General features: G+C 36.4%; 1 protein-coding gene across 8 annotated transcripts in view; it reads left to right on the top strand.

The window, feature by feature from the left end:
* The window catches only part of HACE1 (HECT domain and ankyrin repeat containing E3 ubiquitin protein ligase 1), a 119,972-nt gene that overhangs the window by 37,685 nt on the left and 62,594 nt on the right, over positions 1-19,693 (top strand). For all 8 annotated transcript variants that reach the window (XM_047733419.1, XM_047733418.1, XM_047733420.1 and 5 more), the window contains 4 exons: positions 9,000-9,096; positions 10,095-10,196; positions 11,251-11,357; positions 17,507-17,657. In XM_047733419.1, the coding sequence (XP_047589375.1) occupies positions 9,000-9,096; positions 10,095-10,196; positions 11,251-11,357; positions 17,507-17,657 (457 nt within the window). The remainder of the gene's footprint in view (positions 1-8,999; positions 9,097-10,094; positions 10,197-11,250; positions 11,358-17,506; positions 17,658-19,693) is intronic.

Genomic DNA, 19,693 nt, shown 5'->3' with positions numbered 1-19,693 from the left:
TTAGACTAATTACTTAATAAGTAATGAAAAAAGATACCTCTATAATTCAGTAATTTCCATAGTTTTCTTTGTTAAGTACTAGATCTATTCCGGAGGGATGAGCTATTAAAGTATGTCTTGGACCAGAGAGCCATGTCTTTGCTTTCTTTGGAGTTGTAACTTAAAAAAAAAAAAAAAATCTTTGAATTTGTCTTGTTAGATATTAAATTATGCATTAAGTTATTTTTTTTTTAAAGATTTTATTTATTTATTTGACAGAGATCACAGGTAGGCAGAGAGGCAGGCAGAGAGAGAGGGGGAAGCAGGCTTCCTGCTGAGCAGAGAGCCAGATATGGGGCTTGATCCCAGGACTCTGGGATCATGACCTGAGCCGAAGGCAGAGGCTTTAACCCACTGAGCCACCCAGGCGCCCCGCATTAAGTTATTTTTGTACTTCTGTTTTGGTTCATTTTCTTGAAGCGTATGCTTTGTTCATTTGTTCATTCGTGTAATAAGCAAATGTTTAGTTAGCACTCATTGTGTGCCATATATTAGAGTATTAGTGATATAGTAATAAATAAATCTAAGTCCTTACGGAGCTAACAACATAACAATTACACACGTATTCCACCCTGTACCTACATATCCACATACATACATACTATGCTATAAAAATGTAGTTTCTTTTTTTTTTTTTTTTTAAGGTTTTATTTATTATTTATTTGATAGAGAGAGACACAGCGAGAGAAGGAACACAAGCAGGGGGAGTGAGAGAGAGAGAACCAGGCTTCCCGCTGACCAGGGAGCCCGATGCGGGGCTTGATCCCAGGACCATGGGATCATGACCTGAGCCGAAGGCAGATGCTTAACGACTGAGCCACTCAGGCCCCCTAAATGTAGTTTCCAATTAAAACCAGTTTACAGTAAACCAGTGTTTCTTGTCTTTGGTTTAGATTATATGAAGTACAGTATTTATTTAGGCTCTTAAATGCAGATACGGAGTTATCCAGAAAGTTCCTCTTTTCTTATCCTTTTTTCTGTTATATATCATTTTACTGGATGTTTGTTTTAGGCTGAAAGACCTACTTTTGTTCTTGTTTAGCTTCTCTTTAGAGTCTCTGATGTTACTTTTATCAGACTGCTTCAAATCATCATTGAACGACCTTGAGTTAGAATACAAGGACTTCCAAATCTCTGGACTTCTATATGCTATCTGAATCCAGCCATTTTCTTAAAGTATATTTATGTTTTGGTTGCTTGGCTAGAAAACCAGTTCTTTTCATGGCATCCTGAATTTATGAACAATGTCATTGTTTGATTCCCTGAAATTAATATCCTATCTTGAGGCGTTATCTCTAAATCAGTCCTTTCTTTGAAGCTTCAGATTTGATGGCCACCTGCCTGATTTACATCATCACTCGCAAGTCATACAGAATCTCAGATGTCAACATGTCCAAAACAAAGCTTCTGAATTTCCTTCTCAAATCTTCCGTTTGCCTTTTCTCATCTCAGTCATTGGAACTGTTGTCCTTTCAGTTGTTTAAACAGAAACTAGATCATTATTTTTTATTACTCTCTCTCTGTCTCTCTTTGACCCTGAACTTGGAATATATTAGTTAGTTCTATAAATTCTACCTTCAGAATATATTCTGAATCTCTTCTCCAGCTCCCTGCAATGACTATAGTTAATGTTGTTAGCGCTTGTCTAGACTGCTGTAGTCGTCTCTTAACTGGTCTGTCTGATTTCTCTGTTGTTTCCTTCCCATCTGTCTTTTCCTCAGCAGTCAGAGGGATCTTTAAAAAAAAAAAAAAGAATTGACTTGGGGTGCTTGAGTGACTTAGCCAGTTGATCTGACTCTTGATTTCAGCTCAGGTCATGGTCTCATGGTTGTGGGAAGGAGTCCTGAGGCGGCCTCCGTGCTCAGCAGGGAGTCTGCGTGGGATTCTTTCTCTTTCTCTCCATTTTCCTCCCCACCCCTTTCAAGATAAATCTTTTAGTATATGTGCTGCCGAAGCGAGCACTCAAGATAAATCTTTTAAAAAAAGATCAGCTTCGGGGCGCCTGGGTGGCTCAGTGGGTTAAGCCGCTGCCTTCGGCTCAGGTCATGGTCTCAGGGTCCTGGGATCGAGCCCCGAATCGGGCTCTCTGCTCGGCATGGAGCCTGCTTCCTCCTCTCTCTCTGCCTACCTCTCTGCCTACTTGTTATCTCTGTCTGTCAAATAAATAAATAAAATCTTAAAAAAAAAAAATAAAAAAAAATTAAAAAAAGATCAGCTTTTGTCACCGTGTTTAAACTTTGTATTTAAAACTTCTCAGTGTCTGTGCATCATTTCAAATAAAATACAGGCTCTTCCTTTGCCTATGAGACCTGCATGGTCTGACCCCAGCTTACGTCACTGCGCTTCTGTCACGTTGGCTCTCTCTGAGTTCACCAAATGCAAGGGACTCTTTCCAGCAGGCTTTCTGCATACTGTTTGTTTTCCCTGAAATTCTCTTAACTTGGCTTTTTATGTGGCTGACTCTTTCTTTATGTCACTGCTTAACTGTTACTTTTTAGGAAGGTAGTTCTTAACCAGTCTTAGTAGGCCTCCCCCACAAATTTTCTTTCACAGAAGCATCACAGTCTTTTTTTTTTTTTTTAAGTAGTCTCACCCCTATCCTGGAGCCAGCACAGGGTTTGACCTTACGACCCTGAAATCAAGACCTGAGCTTAAGATAAAGAGTCCCACACTTAAGCTTAATGGACTGAGCCACCCAGGTGCATGAGCATCTGTATTTTGTAATTGTTTATTTACTTGTTTATAGTGTCTCTCTCCTACTAGACTGAAAGCTAGAAAAGCAAGAATTTTATTCACCACTTTATATTCAATGTGTGATTACAGTGCTTTGCATTTAGATGCTTAGTAAATGTTTTTGAATGAATTAATTGCTATAATTACATGTTTGAGGAAAATCTTCTATAACAATGGCATGTTAAATATAGGTATATTAGTGTTATGCAGAATGTGGATAGTCTTATAGTTAGAGCATAGAGGTATGGTAAAAGAGTTTTTTAGAAGTACTTTCTGTTAGTATATGCCCATCATTAACTTTTATTTCTTTAATTTTTAAAATTTTTTATTTATTTGATAGAGATCATAAGTAGGCAGAGATGCAGAGAGAGAGGGTGAAGCAGGCTTCCTACTGGGGAGAGTCTGATGTGGGGCTTGGTCCCAGGACCTTGAGATCATGACCTGAGCTGAAGGCAGAGGCTTAACCCACTGAGCCACCCAGGTGCCCATCTTTAATTTTTTTTTAAGATTTTAATTTTATTTTTAAGTGCTCTCTACACCCAACAGGGGGCTCAAATTCACAGCCTCAAGATCAAGTTGCTTGCTCTACCCACTTAGCCAATCAAGCGCTCCTCCCATCATTAACTTTTATTCTAGCAAATACTAGACCATCTAGCCCATCTCCCACCCACCTCCCTCTGTGCACCCTGTTTGTTCTCCATCTTTAAGTCTCTTATGGTTTGTTTTCCTCTCTCACTTCCCTCCGCCATATGTTCATCTATATTGTTTCTTAAATTCCACATATGAGTGAAATCATATGGTGCTTGTAGGCATACTTTTAATTTTTTTTGCGATATCTAGATATAGGTATACATTAAACATATAAATTATTCCCAGTGTATCCTCTCTGATAAATGAGAAGGGAAAGGAATGTGGGAAACAGAACAAGTTGACCCTATAGACAAACTAAATTAAAAAAAATTAATGCAAGTTTTTATTGGTTGAGAGGTATTACTAGGTATATCATCATAGGCTTTTTAAAAATTTTGAATTACATTTGAGAAGTATTGAGATATACAGGAGAAGGATCCATGGAAGCAGGGTTCACATTTTAGCCTCAAGACTGTGCAACTTCAGTCAGGTTTCTTGACCTCTGAAGTTTTTGTCTCTTTGTTTAGGAAATGGAAATGTTCTATCTGGCTTGTGGGACTATAGTGAGAATTAAATGAGATGACATATAGAAAGCATTTGCCAGTGTATTTTGCACTTAGTAGTTAGTAAGTGCCTAGTAAACTAGCACACGTCTCCACTCCTCAGCACAAAGTAGTGTTGTCCTCAATCGGTTTTATTGCTGTATAAGATTTTCATTCTGAGAAATAGGATTCTTCTTTCACCATACAGACCTTTTCTTTTTTTTTTTTCTTTGTTATACTTAGGTTCTCATTCTGACCTGTATTTAATTATGTAGTGCTTCTGTGAGTGAGTCATTTTCAAACTGATTTTGACCTAAAATTATGACAGGCACTATTTCCCAGCCATTTTTTTCCTCTAGTTATTTTGCACAAGACATAATTCATTACCTTTCTTTCATGTGTACTGTAGGCACACAATGATTCCTCCCCCATTCCACCCCCATTTTTAGACAGCTTTGTTTTTAGGACTTTTTTTTAAGGGGGGGGGCAGAGGGAGAGGCAGAGAAAAGGGGGAGAAAGTTTTTTTTTAAGATTTTATTTAATTATTTGACAGTGAGAGAGAGCACGAGCAGAGAGAGGGAGAAGGAGAAACAGACTCCCCACTGAGGAGAGAGCCTAAAGCTGGGCTTGATCCTACGATGCTGGGATCATGACCAGACCCTTAGGCAGAAGCTTAATACTTAACCGACTGAGCCACCCTGTTGCCCTGAAGGAGAAAGAGTCTTTTAGCAGACTCTGCACTCAGTGCAGAGCTGGATTCAGTACTTGATCCCTCAACCCTGAGATTAGGACCTGAACCAAACCAAGAGTTGGTTGTGCAACCAGCTGTACCACCCAGCCATCCCTAGTACTTACATATAGTATTTACAAATGCCTCAAGTCCTTAAATTGCTAGATTGGTTTTATTTTCAGTTGTATGCTTCCCATTCCCTTAACTGAGTTCTTTAAATAAAGCTTTGGATGTGTATTTTCTGTATCTGGGATAACTTTTTTCTATTAGAAAAAGTGAGGTTTAGCTGGGGTTGTATAGATAAAGTAAATTAGTGAGATGTTTATGTAATTATAGATATGTGCAATAGAGAAATAGAAAAAGGTGTGATTCTGAACATGGATTTGTAGCTATTGCCAAGCGACTCCTTTCACTTCACAATCATAGCCATATAAAACAGGCCAAAGACTCAAAATTGTAAACTTTAGAAAGACCATTGGAAACTATGGTCTCTTTGTTTTATAAGTTATTCCAAAAAATACTGGAATATATATACTATATGCACTTTAGCCAAGTTTTCAGATCATATTGCTTGAAAGCCTAAAATCGGGAGACAAAGTGCTTGAAAAATCAATTCTAAGTATGTTAGAAGTACTGTAGCTTGTTTTCTTTCTTTCTTTCTTTTTTTTTTTTTTTAAAGATTTTATTTATTAGAGAGAGACAGAGAGAGAGAGGGAACACAAGCAGAGGGGAATGTGAGAGGGAGAAACGGGCTTCTTGCTGAGAGGGAGCCCATGGAGGGCTTGGTCCCAGGACCCTGGGATCATGACTTGAGCTGAAGGGAGACGCTTAATGACTCAGCCACCAAGGCGCCCCAGTACTAGCGCTTTCTTATTAAATCTTTGCCAACTTAGTTTCCAGAAAATGCATTGGCATTTCCTTGAAGGGGCTATTATCTCAATCAATATTTTAAAAAAATAGTTGAATTGTAAAGAATACTCGTTCATTGAGCACAGTTTTGCAGTTATTTGAACTGAAAAATCTTTTATGCAACACTCTGAGGAGTTTGTTATAGGTTAGTCTTTTTTTTTTTTTTAAGATTTTATTTATTTGACAGAGAGAGAGATCACAAGTAGAGAGAGAGAGAGGAGGAAGCAGGCTCCCTGCCTAGCAGAGAGCCTGATGCAGGACTCGATCCCAGGACCCTGAGATCATGACCTGAGCTGAAGGCAGAGGCTTAACCCACTGAGCCACCCAGGCAGCCCTGTTATAGGTTAGTCTTAATGTTGTGCAATATTGTAGGTGAGGTACTTGAAGCCCTAATCGGGTTAGGCAGATTTTGTATATTATTAGCTCTTGTATCTTGCTTTTATTTTTGAAATGAAATGTTACGTGATTGTAGATGAGATTTTAGTGTAGTTTTAGAAATTACTCCAGTTTTCTAAAAATGTCAAAATGGTATTTTTTTCTTCATGCTAATTATCCTTTTTGCTGTATATGAGAAATTATTTGGAGACTTTAAAAACCACATATATTCAACGGTGTTGCATTTGTACATGCTGATCTTGTCTGTCCATTGTGTGAGATCCCCATTGTATTTTTCTCATAGCATATATCCCCTTGCACCTTGTACCATACTCCCTTGAGTACTAAATTGTTTACTCTTTGAGGGCAAACTTCATCTTGGTGGAATAATATATAGATGGAAGATTTTGGAATCAGACTGACCTAGATTCAAATTCTCTGTCATGTAATTGTGATCTTGAGTAACTCCAGGGTTTTCTCAAGTCATGGTTATTTTCAACTGAAAAGTGGAATGAATTCTCATTTTATGATAGTGTCAGGTTTAAGTCAGACTTTGTAAAAAGAACTGAGCATTATGTTTGTCACTTAGTAGAACCTAAATAAACTGTGATTTGGGTCTTTTTTTGTTACTTTCTATAGTACACTACCTTATATAATACTTATTTGACAAATGAGTGGTACCTGAAATTAAAAACTGTAATACAATTCAAGGAGTGCCTGGGTGGCTCAGTGGGTTAAGGCCTCTGCCTTCGGCTCAGATCATGATCCCAGGGTCCTGGGATCGAGCCCCACGTTGGACTCTCTGCTCAGTAGGGAGCCTGCTTCTCCCTCTCTCTCTTTGCCTGCCTCTCTGCCTACTTGTAATCTCTGTCTGTCGAATAAATAAAATCTTTAAAAAAAACTATAATACAATTCAGCATAGGTATTGAACACATGTTATGTAAGCTAACTACTATGCTTGGTGCTCTGGAACAAATATATTGTGAAGAAGTTTATAGTTTAATTGGAGTGATTAGACACATGGATATTAAATAATTATAGAAGAAATGTCGTTAAAGTTGAACTTACTAGCATTGCAAAATTAGGTTTTTCAGAACCAAGGGTAGTAGCAAAGATACCACTATCTCTCTAAATAAATTAATGTTGATTAAGTTTCTTTTCACTTAGCTTTCATTTTTAGGTATTACAAAGAACAGAACAGTGTCAATTGTAACCTCTTTGCTATTAGCTGTAATATATAATGTGTTGGCTAGTATACCCAGCTTAATGACAAATGATGCTTGATGAAGACTTTTCTTGATGTATAATAGTAAAACTATGTATTATTGCTTTTGGAGAGATTGCTGATTTACTTGGTTTCTTGGTTTTCTGGAATAAATTAGACATTGTTCTTTTTTTTTTTTCCTAGATTTTATTTATTTGACAGAAAACCCAAGTAGGCAGTGAGGTAGGCAGAGAGAGGAGGAAGCAGGCTCCCCGCCGAGCAGAGAGCCTGATGCGGGGCTCGATCCCAGGACCCTGGGATCATGACCTGAGCCAAAGGCAGAGATTTAACCCACTGAGCCACCCAGGCGCCCCTAGATATTATTCTTCATTTTTGGCCTCTTGATACTTTTATTAAGCTAAGTAATCAGTATTACAATGAAGTTTTGAGAGAGTGATATATCTGTAGTATCTGCCATCACATTCATAGTAGGGTTTATTAAATTTTAAAAATTTTAAATTTTTTAATGCCATTTCATTATAAAGTATACTTATGCAGTGTCATTTTGTGGAAAAGAATGAGTAGGGGTTTTGTTGTTGTTGTTGTTGTTTTTTAACTTTCTGAGTAGTCTGTGTGTCTTTCTCTTTGGGAAATGACATACCAGTTTGGGTGTAATGGTATCATAGAAAGAGTCTTGTTTTGGAAGACAGGGTTCTGAGTTCTAGTTTCACCTATGCTTGAGTTAGTAGCTTTTGTTGTCTACAAAATAGAAATTTTTGATCAGGTACTCTTCCAAACCAGATGACTTCCTTGGGCGTTTTATAAAATTATCTTTAAACTTTAATGTCTGTGAATTGTAAATTTATTTTTTATTGTCTTGAGTATCTTGAATCAGATTAGCTCACTAAATAATGAGACTTGGAGTCTAGTGGTTACTGTCCCCAAATTAGCTTCTTCCTAGCTGAAAGAATGGTGGTTGCTAATTTTACTCCTACTGGAAAAGAGAACAAATAGAATGGGCATGTGGATAAGAGCATTGTTCATTCTAGATCATATTAAAGAGCTGTCAACAGAAGCCAAACTGAGTGGGTTGATAAAATGAAGGTTGAAAGCTATATAGTATTTTGGGGTAGTTAATCCCTGCCCTTCTCCCATTCTCTTATTTTGATATTTGTATTTTCTTCTTCCTTCCTATTTATTTATTTATTTATTTGCCAAGTATAAAGTGCCATAAAATGTAATCTTGTTTTGAATATTGAGGTTTTTTGACTTCAGTCTCTAGACTTGGATGGGTGAGGTACAAAGAGGGTTGGAAATGATTGAAAGAAAAAAATGGAGCATAAGCCTGAGTAGTAGCTGCTTACACCAAAATATTATTTATTTATTTATTTATTTATTTAAAGATTTTATTTATTTATTTGACAGAGAGAAATCACAAGTAGGCAGAGAGGCAGGCAGAGAGAGAGGAGGAAGCAGGCTCCCTGCTGAGCAGAAAGCCCGATGTGGGGTTGAACCCAGGACCTGGGATCATGACCTGAGCCGAAGGCAGCGGCTTAACCCACTGAGCCACCCAGGCGCCCCCAAAATATTATTTATTGTAGGTAATGTGTCCTACTTTAATTCTAAGATTTAATAGGTCAGTTTCTTATCTATGTGGTGAAGGTATGATTTAATACTGAGAAATGTTTTCCTGGATGTTGAGGATGTAATTCAGATCTTCCTCTCAGTCTTTAAAAATTGTTAGTCTTCTGTTGTTTCATATTGACTGTCCATAATTCATAGAGAAAGACTTTAAATTAAAAAGATTATTTTTTAACATGGTTTTACTTCTGTACAGTCATGGTCAGAGAGACACAGCACAGATTCTTCTGTTACGAGGAGCTAAGTATCTGTCAGATAAAAATGGAGTAACACCTCTGGATTTATGTGTACAGGTATGTTGTTAATATATATTCCTAGGCCTTTACTTTATAATAGAAACTGAGACTGGTAAAATCACCTTTTTTTCCTCAGATGAGAGGCTGAATGCAAAGATTTTATTCTTTAAAGGATATGATTTTTTTTTTTTTTAAAGAATATGATCGTTAGAAGGAATTGTGGTATTGTAAGAAATGTATATTGGTCTTCATCTCGGTTCCTGACGCAAGAGCTTCTCAGGCACTTGGAATCTCCAGAATGATAAGAATGTCTTTTTGTACATTAATGAGATGGCTGGTGGCTTCAAGCCTCTGCTAGCTTCTGGATGGGTGCTGATTGCCTGGAAAACTGAACATGTGACTCCTGGGGATGTGAGAGGGACTGGAGATTGAGTTCTGTCATCAGTGACCAATAATTTAATCAATCATGCCTATGTAATGGAACTTCCATAAAAACCCTGTAAACAGTGGGGTTCTCAGGGAGCTTCTGGGTTGGCGAACACATCAAAGTTGTGAGATGGTAGCATGCCCAGAGAGGGCATGGAAGCTCTGTGTCCCTTCCCACATACCTTACCCTGTGCATCTCTTCCATTTGGCTGTTCCCGAGTTGTATCCTTTATAATAAATGAAGTGTTTTCCTGAATTCTGTGAGCTGTTATCAAACAGCAAATAGCAGATTATCAAACCTGAAGGGGGATTTATGGGAACTCCTGACTTACAGTTGGTTAGTTAGAAGTATGGGTGGCTTGGACTTGTGAATGGTTTCTAAAGTGGGGGCACTTTCATGAGACTGAGCTTCTAACCTGTGTAGTCTGTGTTAACTGGGTAGTTAGTGTCAGAATTGAATTAAATTGTATTACACTTAAGTTGGTATCCACAGAGAGCTGGAGAATTGCTTGTGTGGAAAACCCACACATTTAGTGTTAGACTGCTATGTAGAGGAAATAAGTTTTCCATTAGGAACATTTTTTTAAACCTAGATAATTTTAGTTTTTTTCCTATTCTTTTTTTTAAAGGGTGGCTATGGAGAGACTTGTGAAGTATTAATTCAGTATCACCCTAGGCTTTTCCAGACAATTATTCAAATGACACAGAATGAAGATCTCCGAGAAAACATGGTAATGTAGTTGTGCTAGTCACTTGTAAATGAACAAGTTTTGTTCATGTTTAGGATATGTGGCATTTTAAAATGTGCTTAGTGATTTTAGTATTACAGATATTTTAATGATTCAAATTTGCTTATTTGCATTATAGGAAAGTACGAATTATATATATAAACTTTGTGCTAATATTTAATCCTATGAGTCTTCTGCCCTCTGGGTCTTTGTTTTGTTTTTAAAGATTTTACTTATTTGGGGCACCTGGGTGGCTCAGTCATTAAGCATCTGCCTTCAGGTCAGGTCATGATCCCAGGGTTTGGGATCAAGCCCCGAGTTGGGCTTCCTGCTCTGCAGGAAGCCTGCTTCTCCCTCTCTCACTGCCCCTGCTTGTGCTCCCTCTCTTGCTGGGTCTCTCTCTGTCAAATAAATAAATAAAATCTTAAAAAAAAAAAAGATTTTATTTATTTATGTATTTGAGAGTGCACATATGCATGGTGAGGGTAAAGGGAGAGGGTGAGGGAAAGAATCTCAAGCAGACTCCACACTGAGCCCAGAGCCAACCTGGGGCTTAATCCCACAACCCTGAGATCATGACCTGAGCCGAAACCAAGGGTCAGATGCTTAATCAACTGAACCACCCAGGCGGCCCTGGGTCTTTGGTTTTTGCTTAAAATAATTGGAATTTTCCACATAGGTAGGGGAAAATAATCTAAGGAGGAGTATCATATCATTGGTAATCACTGGTTTATTGAGCTCTATTTTGTAATAGCTTTACTCTGAAAAATTACGGAGTTTAAACTTCTCATATTTTATAAATTTGGAATTAAGTTTTTGTAAATGAACTTGGTGATTTCTATTTGCATTTTTTATTACTTTTTTACTGGGTGATTTTGAAAAGATTTTATGTCATCTCTATATTAGGTTTTGAATTTATGCAAGGCAAAATAACTGTAAAGGACTTGATTTCAGCTCATTGGCTTTGGGATACTTTTTAAACTAATAGGTATGTAATTTCTAGATAAAGTTTAATGGATTATTGTATAATCACATTTTTTATTTGTAAAAAATTTAGTTACGGCAAGTTCTGGAACATTTGTCTCAGCAAAGTGAAAGCCAGTACCTAAAGATTCTAACAAGCCTTGCTGAAGTTGCCACAACAAATGGGCATAAGCTGCTTAGGTAAGTGTTTCAAAATATAAGTGAATCAATAGGTAACAGTATCTGTCAGCTTTGTCTCCTTTCAGGCTTTTCTGGGAATACTTTATTTTGTTGGATGTTTTTGTCAGTGCTAAGATGTCCTAAAAATTTGCTGACTTACTATTGTTTCATTTTAAAGGACCAGGGCAATCAGCTATTACTGGGAGATTTTAGTCTCTCTAGAGAGACTAAAAATAGAGACTTACTTAAGTGGATTTGGACATAGGTGTCTAAAATTTTATAAAATGATAGCTTAGATTAGTCATCTAAGTAAAACGTACATGAAGAATAAGCAAGAAAGTTTAGGAGGTTTTTATTTGTTTGTTTGTTTTTTTTATCTTTCCCCCAACAAAATAGTTTAGGAGTGTTGATTACTAATTTATAGAGCTCTGTGTATGGGCTACTGTTCAGCCTATATACCCTCATGTCCCTTATAAAGTTTTTCCCTAAACTGTCCCCTTCCATTCAGTTCTTTATTCTTTCCAGAAGATGCTATGGTTTTAATGGTTCATTGCTATATCCATGGAGGTAATGCCTTTATATTACTTGCGTTTATATGCATTGTATTTTCCTGCAACTATACGTCACTGTATATGGTTAGCTACCCCAATTAGGAATAAACAGTCCGAATTAGGAATAAACAGCCATTTAAGGGCACCTGGGTGGCTCAATTGGTTAAGCATCGGACTTTTGATTTCAGCTCAGGTTGTGATATCAGCGTTGTGAGATCGAGCCCTGTGTCAGTCTCCATGCTCTGTGTGTAGTCCACTTCAGATTCCCACTCTTTCTCTCCCTCTGCTTTTCACCCCACTTGTGTGCACACACACATATTCTCTCTCTCAAATAAATCTTAAGAAGGGAGTAAAAATAAACTAAAATAAAATCTTAAAAAAAAGAAAAAATCATTTAGAAATAGTAAATGTGTTTTTTCTTGGCTTATAAACTTGGCCCACTTCTATTTGGATGCTTTCCCCCTTAGCAGTTTTCTTTTCACTTCTCTTAATACACTGACAATCTTAGAATAGGTTTTGGTCTTCTCTCATCTCTGTGGTTGCAACTGGAGTTTCTTCCTCCCAACTCCATGCTCTTTCTAGAAATCAGCTACATTGTTGACTACATTATGATAGCTGTTTGTTTCTGTCTTCCTTTGGGCTTTTCATATACTTAAGACCAGAATCACACTCTGTACTATTTAGAAGGATCTTTGCGAGGCCCCTTACCCTTCATGATACCAAGGTCACCCCCTTGTGTTCTTTTATCCATTAAGTCTTTCTTCAACATTTCTAGTACTGTACCACTTACTAATTTTTAAAATTCAGTTTCTACCTCTGAGACTGCTTAGATTCTGTTTATGGAATTCATTGAATTTCAGCTTTACATAATGCTCTTATTTAGTCAGTTCTATTAATCCATTTATTTGATGAGGACTTTCTACAGTTCAGACATAGTAAATAAAGACTTGGCTTGGGATTTAAGGTTGGCTTAGGTTTAAATCCAGTATCACTATTTACTGTGTGATCTCAGCGAGTAACAGTTTTGAGTTTCCCTTTATCATCTACCCATATATCTAATACATGTTTCTGAGTGCCTACTCTCCACCAGACCATCTGGTAGGTGATTGTAAATAAAACAGATAAGATCTCTCCCTAAATTTAATTTACAATCAGTCAGGATTTTGTTTCCTTTTGGAAAATGGTATTAAATATCTTCTTAATGAATTGTTGTAAAAAGACAATGATAAGGTACTATAAAGTGCCAGGCATGTTGTCTGGTACATAGTAGAGATGATGATGATGATGATTATATAAATGGAAAATTGCCAGAGATAATAACTATGGTTATTATAAATACTCTACATTTCTTTCTTTTTTTTTTTCCCCCTAAGATTTTATTTATTTATTTATTTGAGAGACACAGAACACAAGTGGGGGAAAGGGACAGAGGGAGAAGACAACTCCCCGCTGAGCAGGGAGCCTGACGCAGGGCTCCATCCCAGGACCTAAAAAAAAAAAAGGCAGAGGCTTAACCAACTGAGCCTCCCAGGCGCCCCCAGTACTCTACATTTCTTACATTAGAAAACTTACCCGTTTTTTCTTTTTAAATCTTTGTTCTACTTTTTGCTTTTCTATAGTAATGAGAAAGTCTATGTTTTTCTGTATTTATGTTTTTAAGTTTACCTTTAACACTTATTAACCAGGCAGTAAGCTAAGGAACATTCAAATATATTATTTCATTTAAACCTCACAGTAAGTTATTTCCATTTGACATAGAAGAAAGCTTAAGTTTAACCATTTACCAAGCTAATACATAGAAGAGCCAGGATTCCTGGTCTCACTAATAGAGGGTAGAGTATTGGTTACAGTTGAGCTTTTAAAAGTAACAGGGAGATTAGTGGAATGGAAGTAGAGTGGGAAAAAGGGAGCCATGATCATAACAGGTTTTGTTATGTACTGCCTCACCACTTACAGTGCTACTTTTCATATGCTTTATGAAATCTGTTAATTACGGCCATTTTGGGGGCTCTGAGTATCTTTTTCTTGAGGTTGATAGTGAATATTGGTTATTAGTATTTTGTTAGAATTTATTGTATTGTTTACTATTTTGGGAAATCCTGTGTTTCTCCTTCACTCTCAGACTTCTACCCTGCTGACCAGATGTGTGGGTTTTTTTATTCCCCACACCAAGAAATTTTTTAGACATCAGCTGCTGTACAGTTTAACTCAGCTTTGACAATTGTCCATCCAGACATGCATTAGATCTCACAGGTTAAGACCTCATTCCTACGAGACTGTTCCCACTTTCAGATGCCAGTTGCAAGTAGTAGGTCCTCAGGTTACCCACACCTGTCTGACTTCACTTCGTATCAGAGGTTCTCATGACCTCCTTCCTCTTAGATTTGGAAGCTCCCTGAACCCCAGTTTTTTTGCCTTTTTGTGGAGGCTTTATCTTGTAGGCATGTTGGTCATTAACTGCATTTTCAGGCCCTCTCCCCTTTTTGGAGAATGTGGGGTGATGCTGGAAATTCCAAACTTCTAATCATGGCTTCATCTTTCTCAAGACCAGCCTTCATTCAGGAGCCCACTAAGAGTCACCTCAGTAGAACAAAAGACACTGCTGTCACCCAGGAAATTATAAGGGATTTAGGAACTCTATGTCAGGAAATGGGTCGAAGACCAAATATTAGAACAAAAGATGCTCCTAATGCTCTTATCACTTAGGAAATTATGCGGGTTTTAGGAACTCTGCCAGCAACCAGGAACAGAGACCAATATATATATTTTCTGTTATCTCACAACTGCCAATATAGAGTCTTAAGAGGATCTCAAATACAAATTATTCCCTTCTGCCAAGTTATGTTTCATGGCACTTTTGCAAAATTGTCTCCCTTTTGTTTACTCATTTGTGAATAATTTTATGTTTCTTAACCCACAATGTGATATAATTTTGGCTACATACTTTAATAGAAATTTTAATTAAGGAAACTGATTCAAATATGTGTTTAGTGACAACTGAGATGTTATTTAGCTTACTTTTGAGAAAATGGATAGCCTTTTGTCTAAATGATTCTAGGAATATTTACTAAAGATAAATACTGAAGGCCCTTTTGCACATAATGTTGTGTTTCACTAATTAAGTGAGTTATCTTGCGTTCAGTGTGCTTATGATTAAAGATAAAGATAGTTATCAGTGTGCAAATGAAGAGAGAAATTAGAGCTCTTTGCTTAGTGGGACACTGAATGAAAGTATACTCCTATAAACCAAAGGTATTGATAGGGCTTTGCATTAGGAAACTAATGTTAAAACTTTTATATTAAGATACCACATGGCTTGGGAAGAAATTATCATTTTATGATCAAATGGAGAAGGATATGATGAAGTTTGGATTTTATGATCTTTTTATTTAATACTGAAGAGATATTTCACGGTTGTAGAGTGAAAAATAACATTTTTTAGATCCGGTGAATCAGCTTGGAAAGAAGTTTAAACTGGGTACAGTAAATAAAATTATTAGACTATTAATAATATACTCAGATTCCACTGTGTAAGAAAATACTTCTTTTTTTTTTTAAGATTTTATTTATTTATTTGACAGAGATCACAGGTAGGCAGAGAGAGAGGGGAAGCAGGCTCCCTGCTGAGCAGAGAGCCCAATGTGGGGCTTGATTCCAGGACCCTGAGATCATGACCTGAGCTGAAGGCAGAGGCTTAACCCACTGAGCCACCCAGGCACCCCAAGAAAATACTTCTTAGGATAACTCATGATGTATTTCCTAGATAGGATACTTAAATCTTTATATATATGATAATTTTGCAGAGGAAAGTCAGGTTCACCTCTTTCTCATGGAAGAATTTGAGAGTCATCATAGTTAACTTTTCCGAAGTCATGACACAAAGAAGGAGATAGTTTCAGCCAAACTACATTTCTATTTTGTCAGTCTCAACAATCTTAGGATATAAAATTAGAAACACTTCATAAAGACAAATATGTAAAACTCAGTACAAGCTGAAGTAGTAATTCTGTACACATTTGATTCAAAGTTACTAAAACAAAAAGTTTGGCTAATGTGATAGAGCTGTCCCAGTTCAATACAGTATGGGGAGCAGTAACTGTTACATTTTACTAATAACACTTTTAACTGATAGGTCATTTTTACTGACTTTTTAACAATTTAATAATTCTTAGAGTGAAAAACAACATGAATATTGAAGTGAAAATGTCAGGAAATTTTGGGTTCACATGTCACCAGGGTAGAAAATACCCTCTATTTGGCACTTATCACATTAGAATACTTAGAAGGAGGCATTTGCTGTTTCCATATTATTGTGGAATGATGTGTGTTTGACGTACAATGTTATATTGGTTTCAGATGTACAACATAGTGACTCAACAATTCTTTATGTTACTCAGTGCTCATCATAAATATAGTCACATATGTATGTTGCCACACAGTGTTATTACAGTATTATTGAGTATATTCCTTATACTGTACTTTTCGTCTCCTTGACTTATTTTTATAACTGTCAGTTTGTACTTTCTAATCCCTTTTATCTATTTTGCTCATCTCTCCATCCACCTAATCCTTAACTTTTTTTTAATGTTAAAGGATACCTAAAAATATAGAGGAAAATTTTAGTGAGCTGGGTAAAAATACACTTAGGGGAAGATGGGGTAAGCTTTGATAATTAATGTATGCAAAGACAGTCATACCATTCTGCCCAAAAGTTTATGTAACTCTTTACTCTGCTTTTGTGCAACTCTTGTAATACAAAATAACTGATGTTAGAGATTTCAAAATAAAGCCACCCCCTGAACAACAACAAATTTTTTTTTTTAAGATCTGTCATTAGATTCAGTACAGATTTAGCCTAACTCCTACTATGGTTTCTCTGTGGAAGGGTAGTTCATTGATATTTGTGATGATGAACAGTCCCCAGGTATTATAAGATTCTGAAGTGCTTTTTGATTTATCAAAGAAGGTTTATATTATATTCAATATTGTGTTAATTGGTTTTGAGTTTTTTTTTTTCAGGGATGTATATCCTATATTTATGTAGAGTCCTAAGACTACCCATTATGTAGAGAACCATGCTTGCTGATAGTAACTTTAAGATTATTCAATTTGTAAATGTTCTACTGTATGTGAACAATTGGTTACTATTCTGGGGAGAGATGCGAAAATCCTGTTATGAATAGAAGAGTAGAAGGTTCAGCTTCTGCAGCTGATTTGTGGGTTGACTTAAGAGCATAACATTTCTATCATTGTTTCTCTGTGAAATGTTCTCAGAGTTCTAAGACTCAGTGTAATTTACATAATATTTTGAAAGTGAGAGTTTGAGATTGCCTTAAGTTGGTGCCCCAAGAAACTGTTTTACAGTGGTGCTTTTCTTATTTTTATGCTTTTATTATTACTTTTATTCTTGTTGCTTAAACATTAATAATTCATTCATATGCAATTCAAATAGTGTATAGCAACTTCCTATTAAATAAAACATTCCAACCCTATCATGATAGGAATTTTGCTAGTTGTATTAGGAAACCCATGGTCAATGTGATAAAAAGGTCTTAAGTAATTTAAAATGTAATTTTTATTGTCCACCTAACCTGTTCATATTTTAATTTTTATTTTCAGCTTATCTAGTAATTATGATGCCCAGATGAAGAGCCTTTTAAGGATTGTGAGGATATTTTGTCATGTCTTTCGAATTGGTCCATCCTCTCCCAGTAATGGAATTGATTTGGGCTACAATGGGAATAAAACTCCAAGAAGCCAGGTGTTCAAGGTCAGAAAAGTACATGATATTGTTAGGAAGATAATTGAAAAAGAGATGAATTTGATAAAGCTTGCAGTTGTTAGTTGGAAATATCACAAACTAAGTTTATTTATTTATTTTTTACCACTTTCTAAGTTAGGTACACCTTTCTCCTTTAATTTCTGTCTAATCAACAGCAATCTTAAGTGGTGAGTTTTCTGTATTTTTCTTACAAATAACATTTTAGTTCCATTAGTGTTGTATTCTAAAGGGTAAAGATATTTATTATTTAAATCTACATTTTTATTGGATTACAAGTTTTAAATGTGACAATATGCAACCATCATGCTTTTTTTAAAAAAAATTCTTACTCAGAAGGAAAGAAAATATCTAGTTTTCTTTTTTTTTCTTGTGTCCATTTTTTAAAAAGTTTTTATTTTAATTCCAGTTAGTTAACATACAGCGTTAGTGTTAGTTTCAGGTATGCAGTATAGTGATTCAACAATTTCATACATTACCCGGTGCTCATCATGACAAGTGCGCTCCTTAATTCCCATCACCTATTTAATCCATCCCCTCACCCACCTCCCCTCTGAAAGTATCTAGTTTCTATTTAGAGGTTATTAGCATGTGTGTGTCTGTGTATGTGTTTTTGAAGTAAGATTACTTTCATTTCCTGTGTTTACTGCCAATTCTTGAGATCACGTCAAGGAAAAATCATTGAGATATTTTCTCTCTTCCTTTCTCTCTCTCTTTTTCTTTCTCTAAGATTTTATTAATTTGAGAGGCGGCTGGGTGGCTCAGTGGGTTAAGCCTCTGCCTTCCGCTCAGGTCATGATCCCAGGGTCCTGGAATAGAGCCCCGCATTGGGCTCTCAGCTCAGAAGGAAGCCTGCTTCCCCCCCTTCTCTGCCTGCCTCTCTGCCTACTTGTGATCTCTGTCTGTCAAATAAATAAATAAAATCTTGAAAAAAAAAGATTTTATTAATTTGAGAGAGAAAGAGAGCAGAGGTGGCGGGTGGTAGTGGTGAGAGGGCAGAGGGAGAGGGGGAAGCAGGCTTCCCATTGAGCAGAGAGCCCGATGCGGGACTCCATCTCGGGACCCTGAGATCATGACCAGAGCCAAAGACAGTTGCTTAACCAACTGAGCCACCCAGGCACCCCATATTTTCTTAAAATATTTTGTATTGCTTCAGCTGCTTCCTGTAAGACCCAAGACCATGTTGCTACCCAAATTAAATTACAGTTTTATGAATTAAGCAAAATGAACATGGCTGTAATTCTCTTGGTGGGGCTTTTTTGTGGCATTATATTTTTAAATAACTCAGATGTTGGACAGATGTGTAACTTTATAACTGTTTTCATGTTATTTTTTTAAAGGCAATTTTCTTAAGAGATTTTCATTGTATAAAATTTGCTTTTTGGTTCAAAAGGCTTATATTTCTTTAGTCTTTTGAGTACAAATATAGGTTATCAATCTAAAAAGTGATATAAATATTTTAAAGTGTCAGTTCCTCAAAAACTAGTTATGATTGACAGCTTTACTGTCTGTAAAATCTGAAGTAAAACTAATGACTTATGCTAAATGATTTTTTTCTTACATGGAAATTTTTTTTAAGGACATTTAATAACTGCTTTGTAAGCATTGTGACACTAGTAGATTCTTTCATAACCTAAAGTAGGTATGATAGGCTGCTTCACTGTTTTTTAAAGAATTAGTGTCGGAAAGAGTTTTTAGCTGTGTATGTGTTCGTGTATGTGAGAGAGAGTGTTTATTATTTTTCCTTCCTTTTTTTTTCCCCCATTGTGCCACCTCCTGGAAGGAGTCAGTTATACATCTTCTTGTAGTTCAGATTTTGGCTTTTCACATACTACTACTTCAACAGTAGTTTGGAATGATAACTTACTGTCTTTGCAAAATTTGAATTTAATCATTGAGCTACTGTTTTGTCATTGTTGTTTTAAGTGAGCTTTATTGCTTAAACATTCTCATTATATGGAGTTGTTCTTAATGTATTCTGATGTGGCCAGTGCTGTTAGTTACTGAATCTAGGCTTGATTTGATTT

The sequence above is a fragment of the Lutra lutra genome, chromosome 6, assembly GCF_902655055.1.
Source record: "Lutra lutra chromosome 6, mLutLut1.2, whole genome shotgun sequence".
Classification (NCBI taxonomy): domain Eukaryota; kingdom Metazoa; phylum Chordata; class Mammalia; order Carnivora; family Mustelidae; genus Lutra; species Lutra lutra.
The sequence above is the reverse complement of the archived record's forward strand: the minus strand, read 5'-3'. Positions and strand labels throughout refer to the sequence as shown.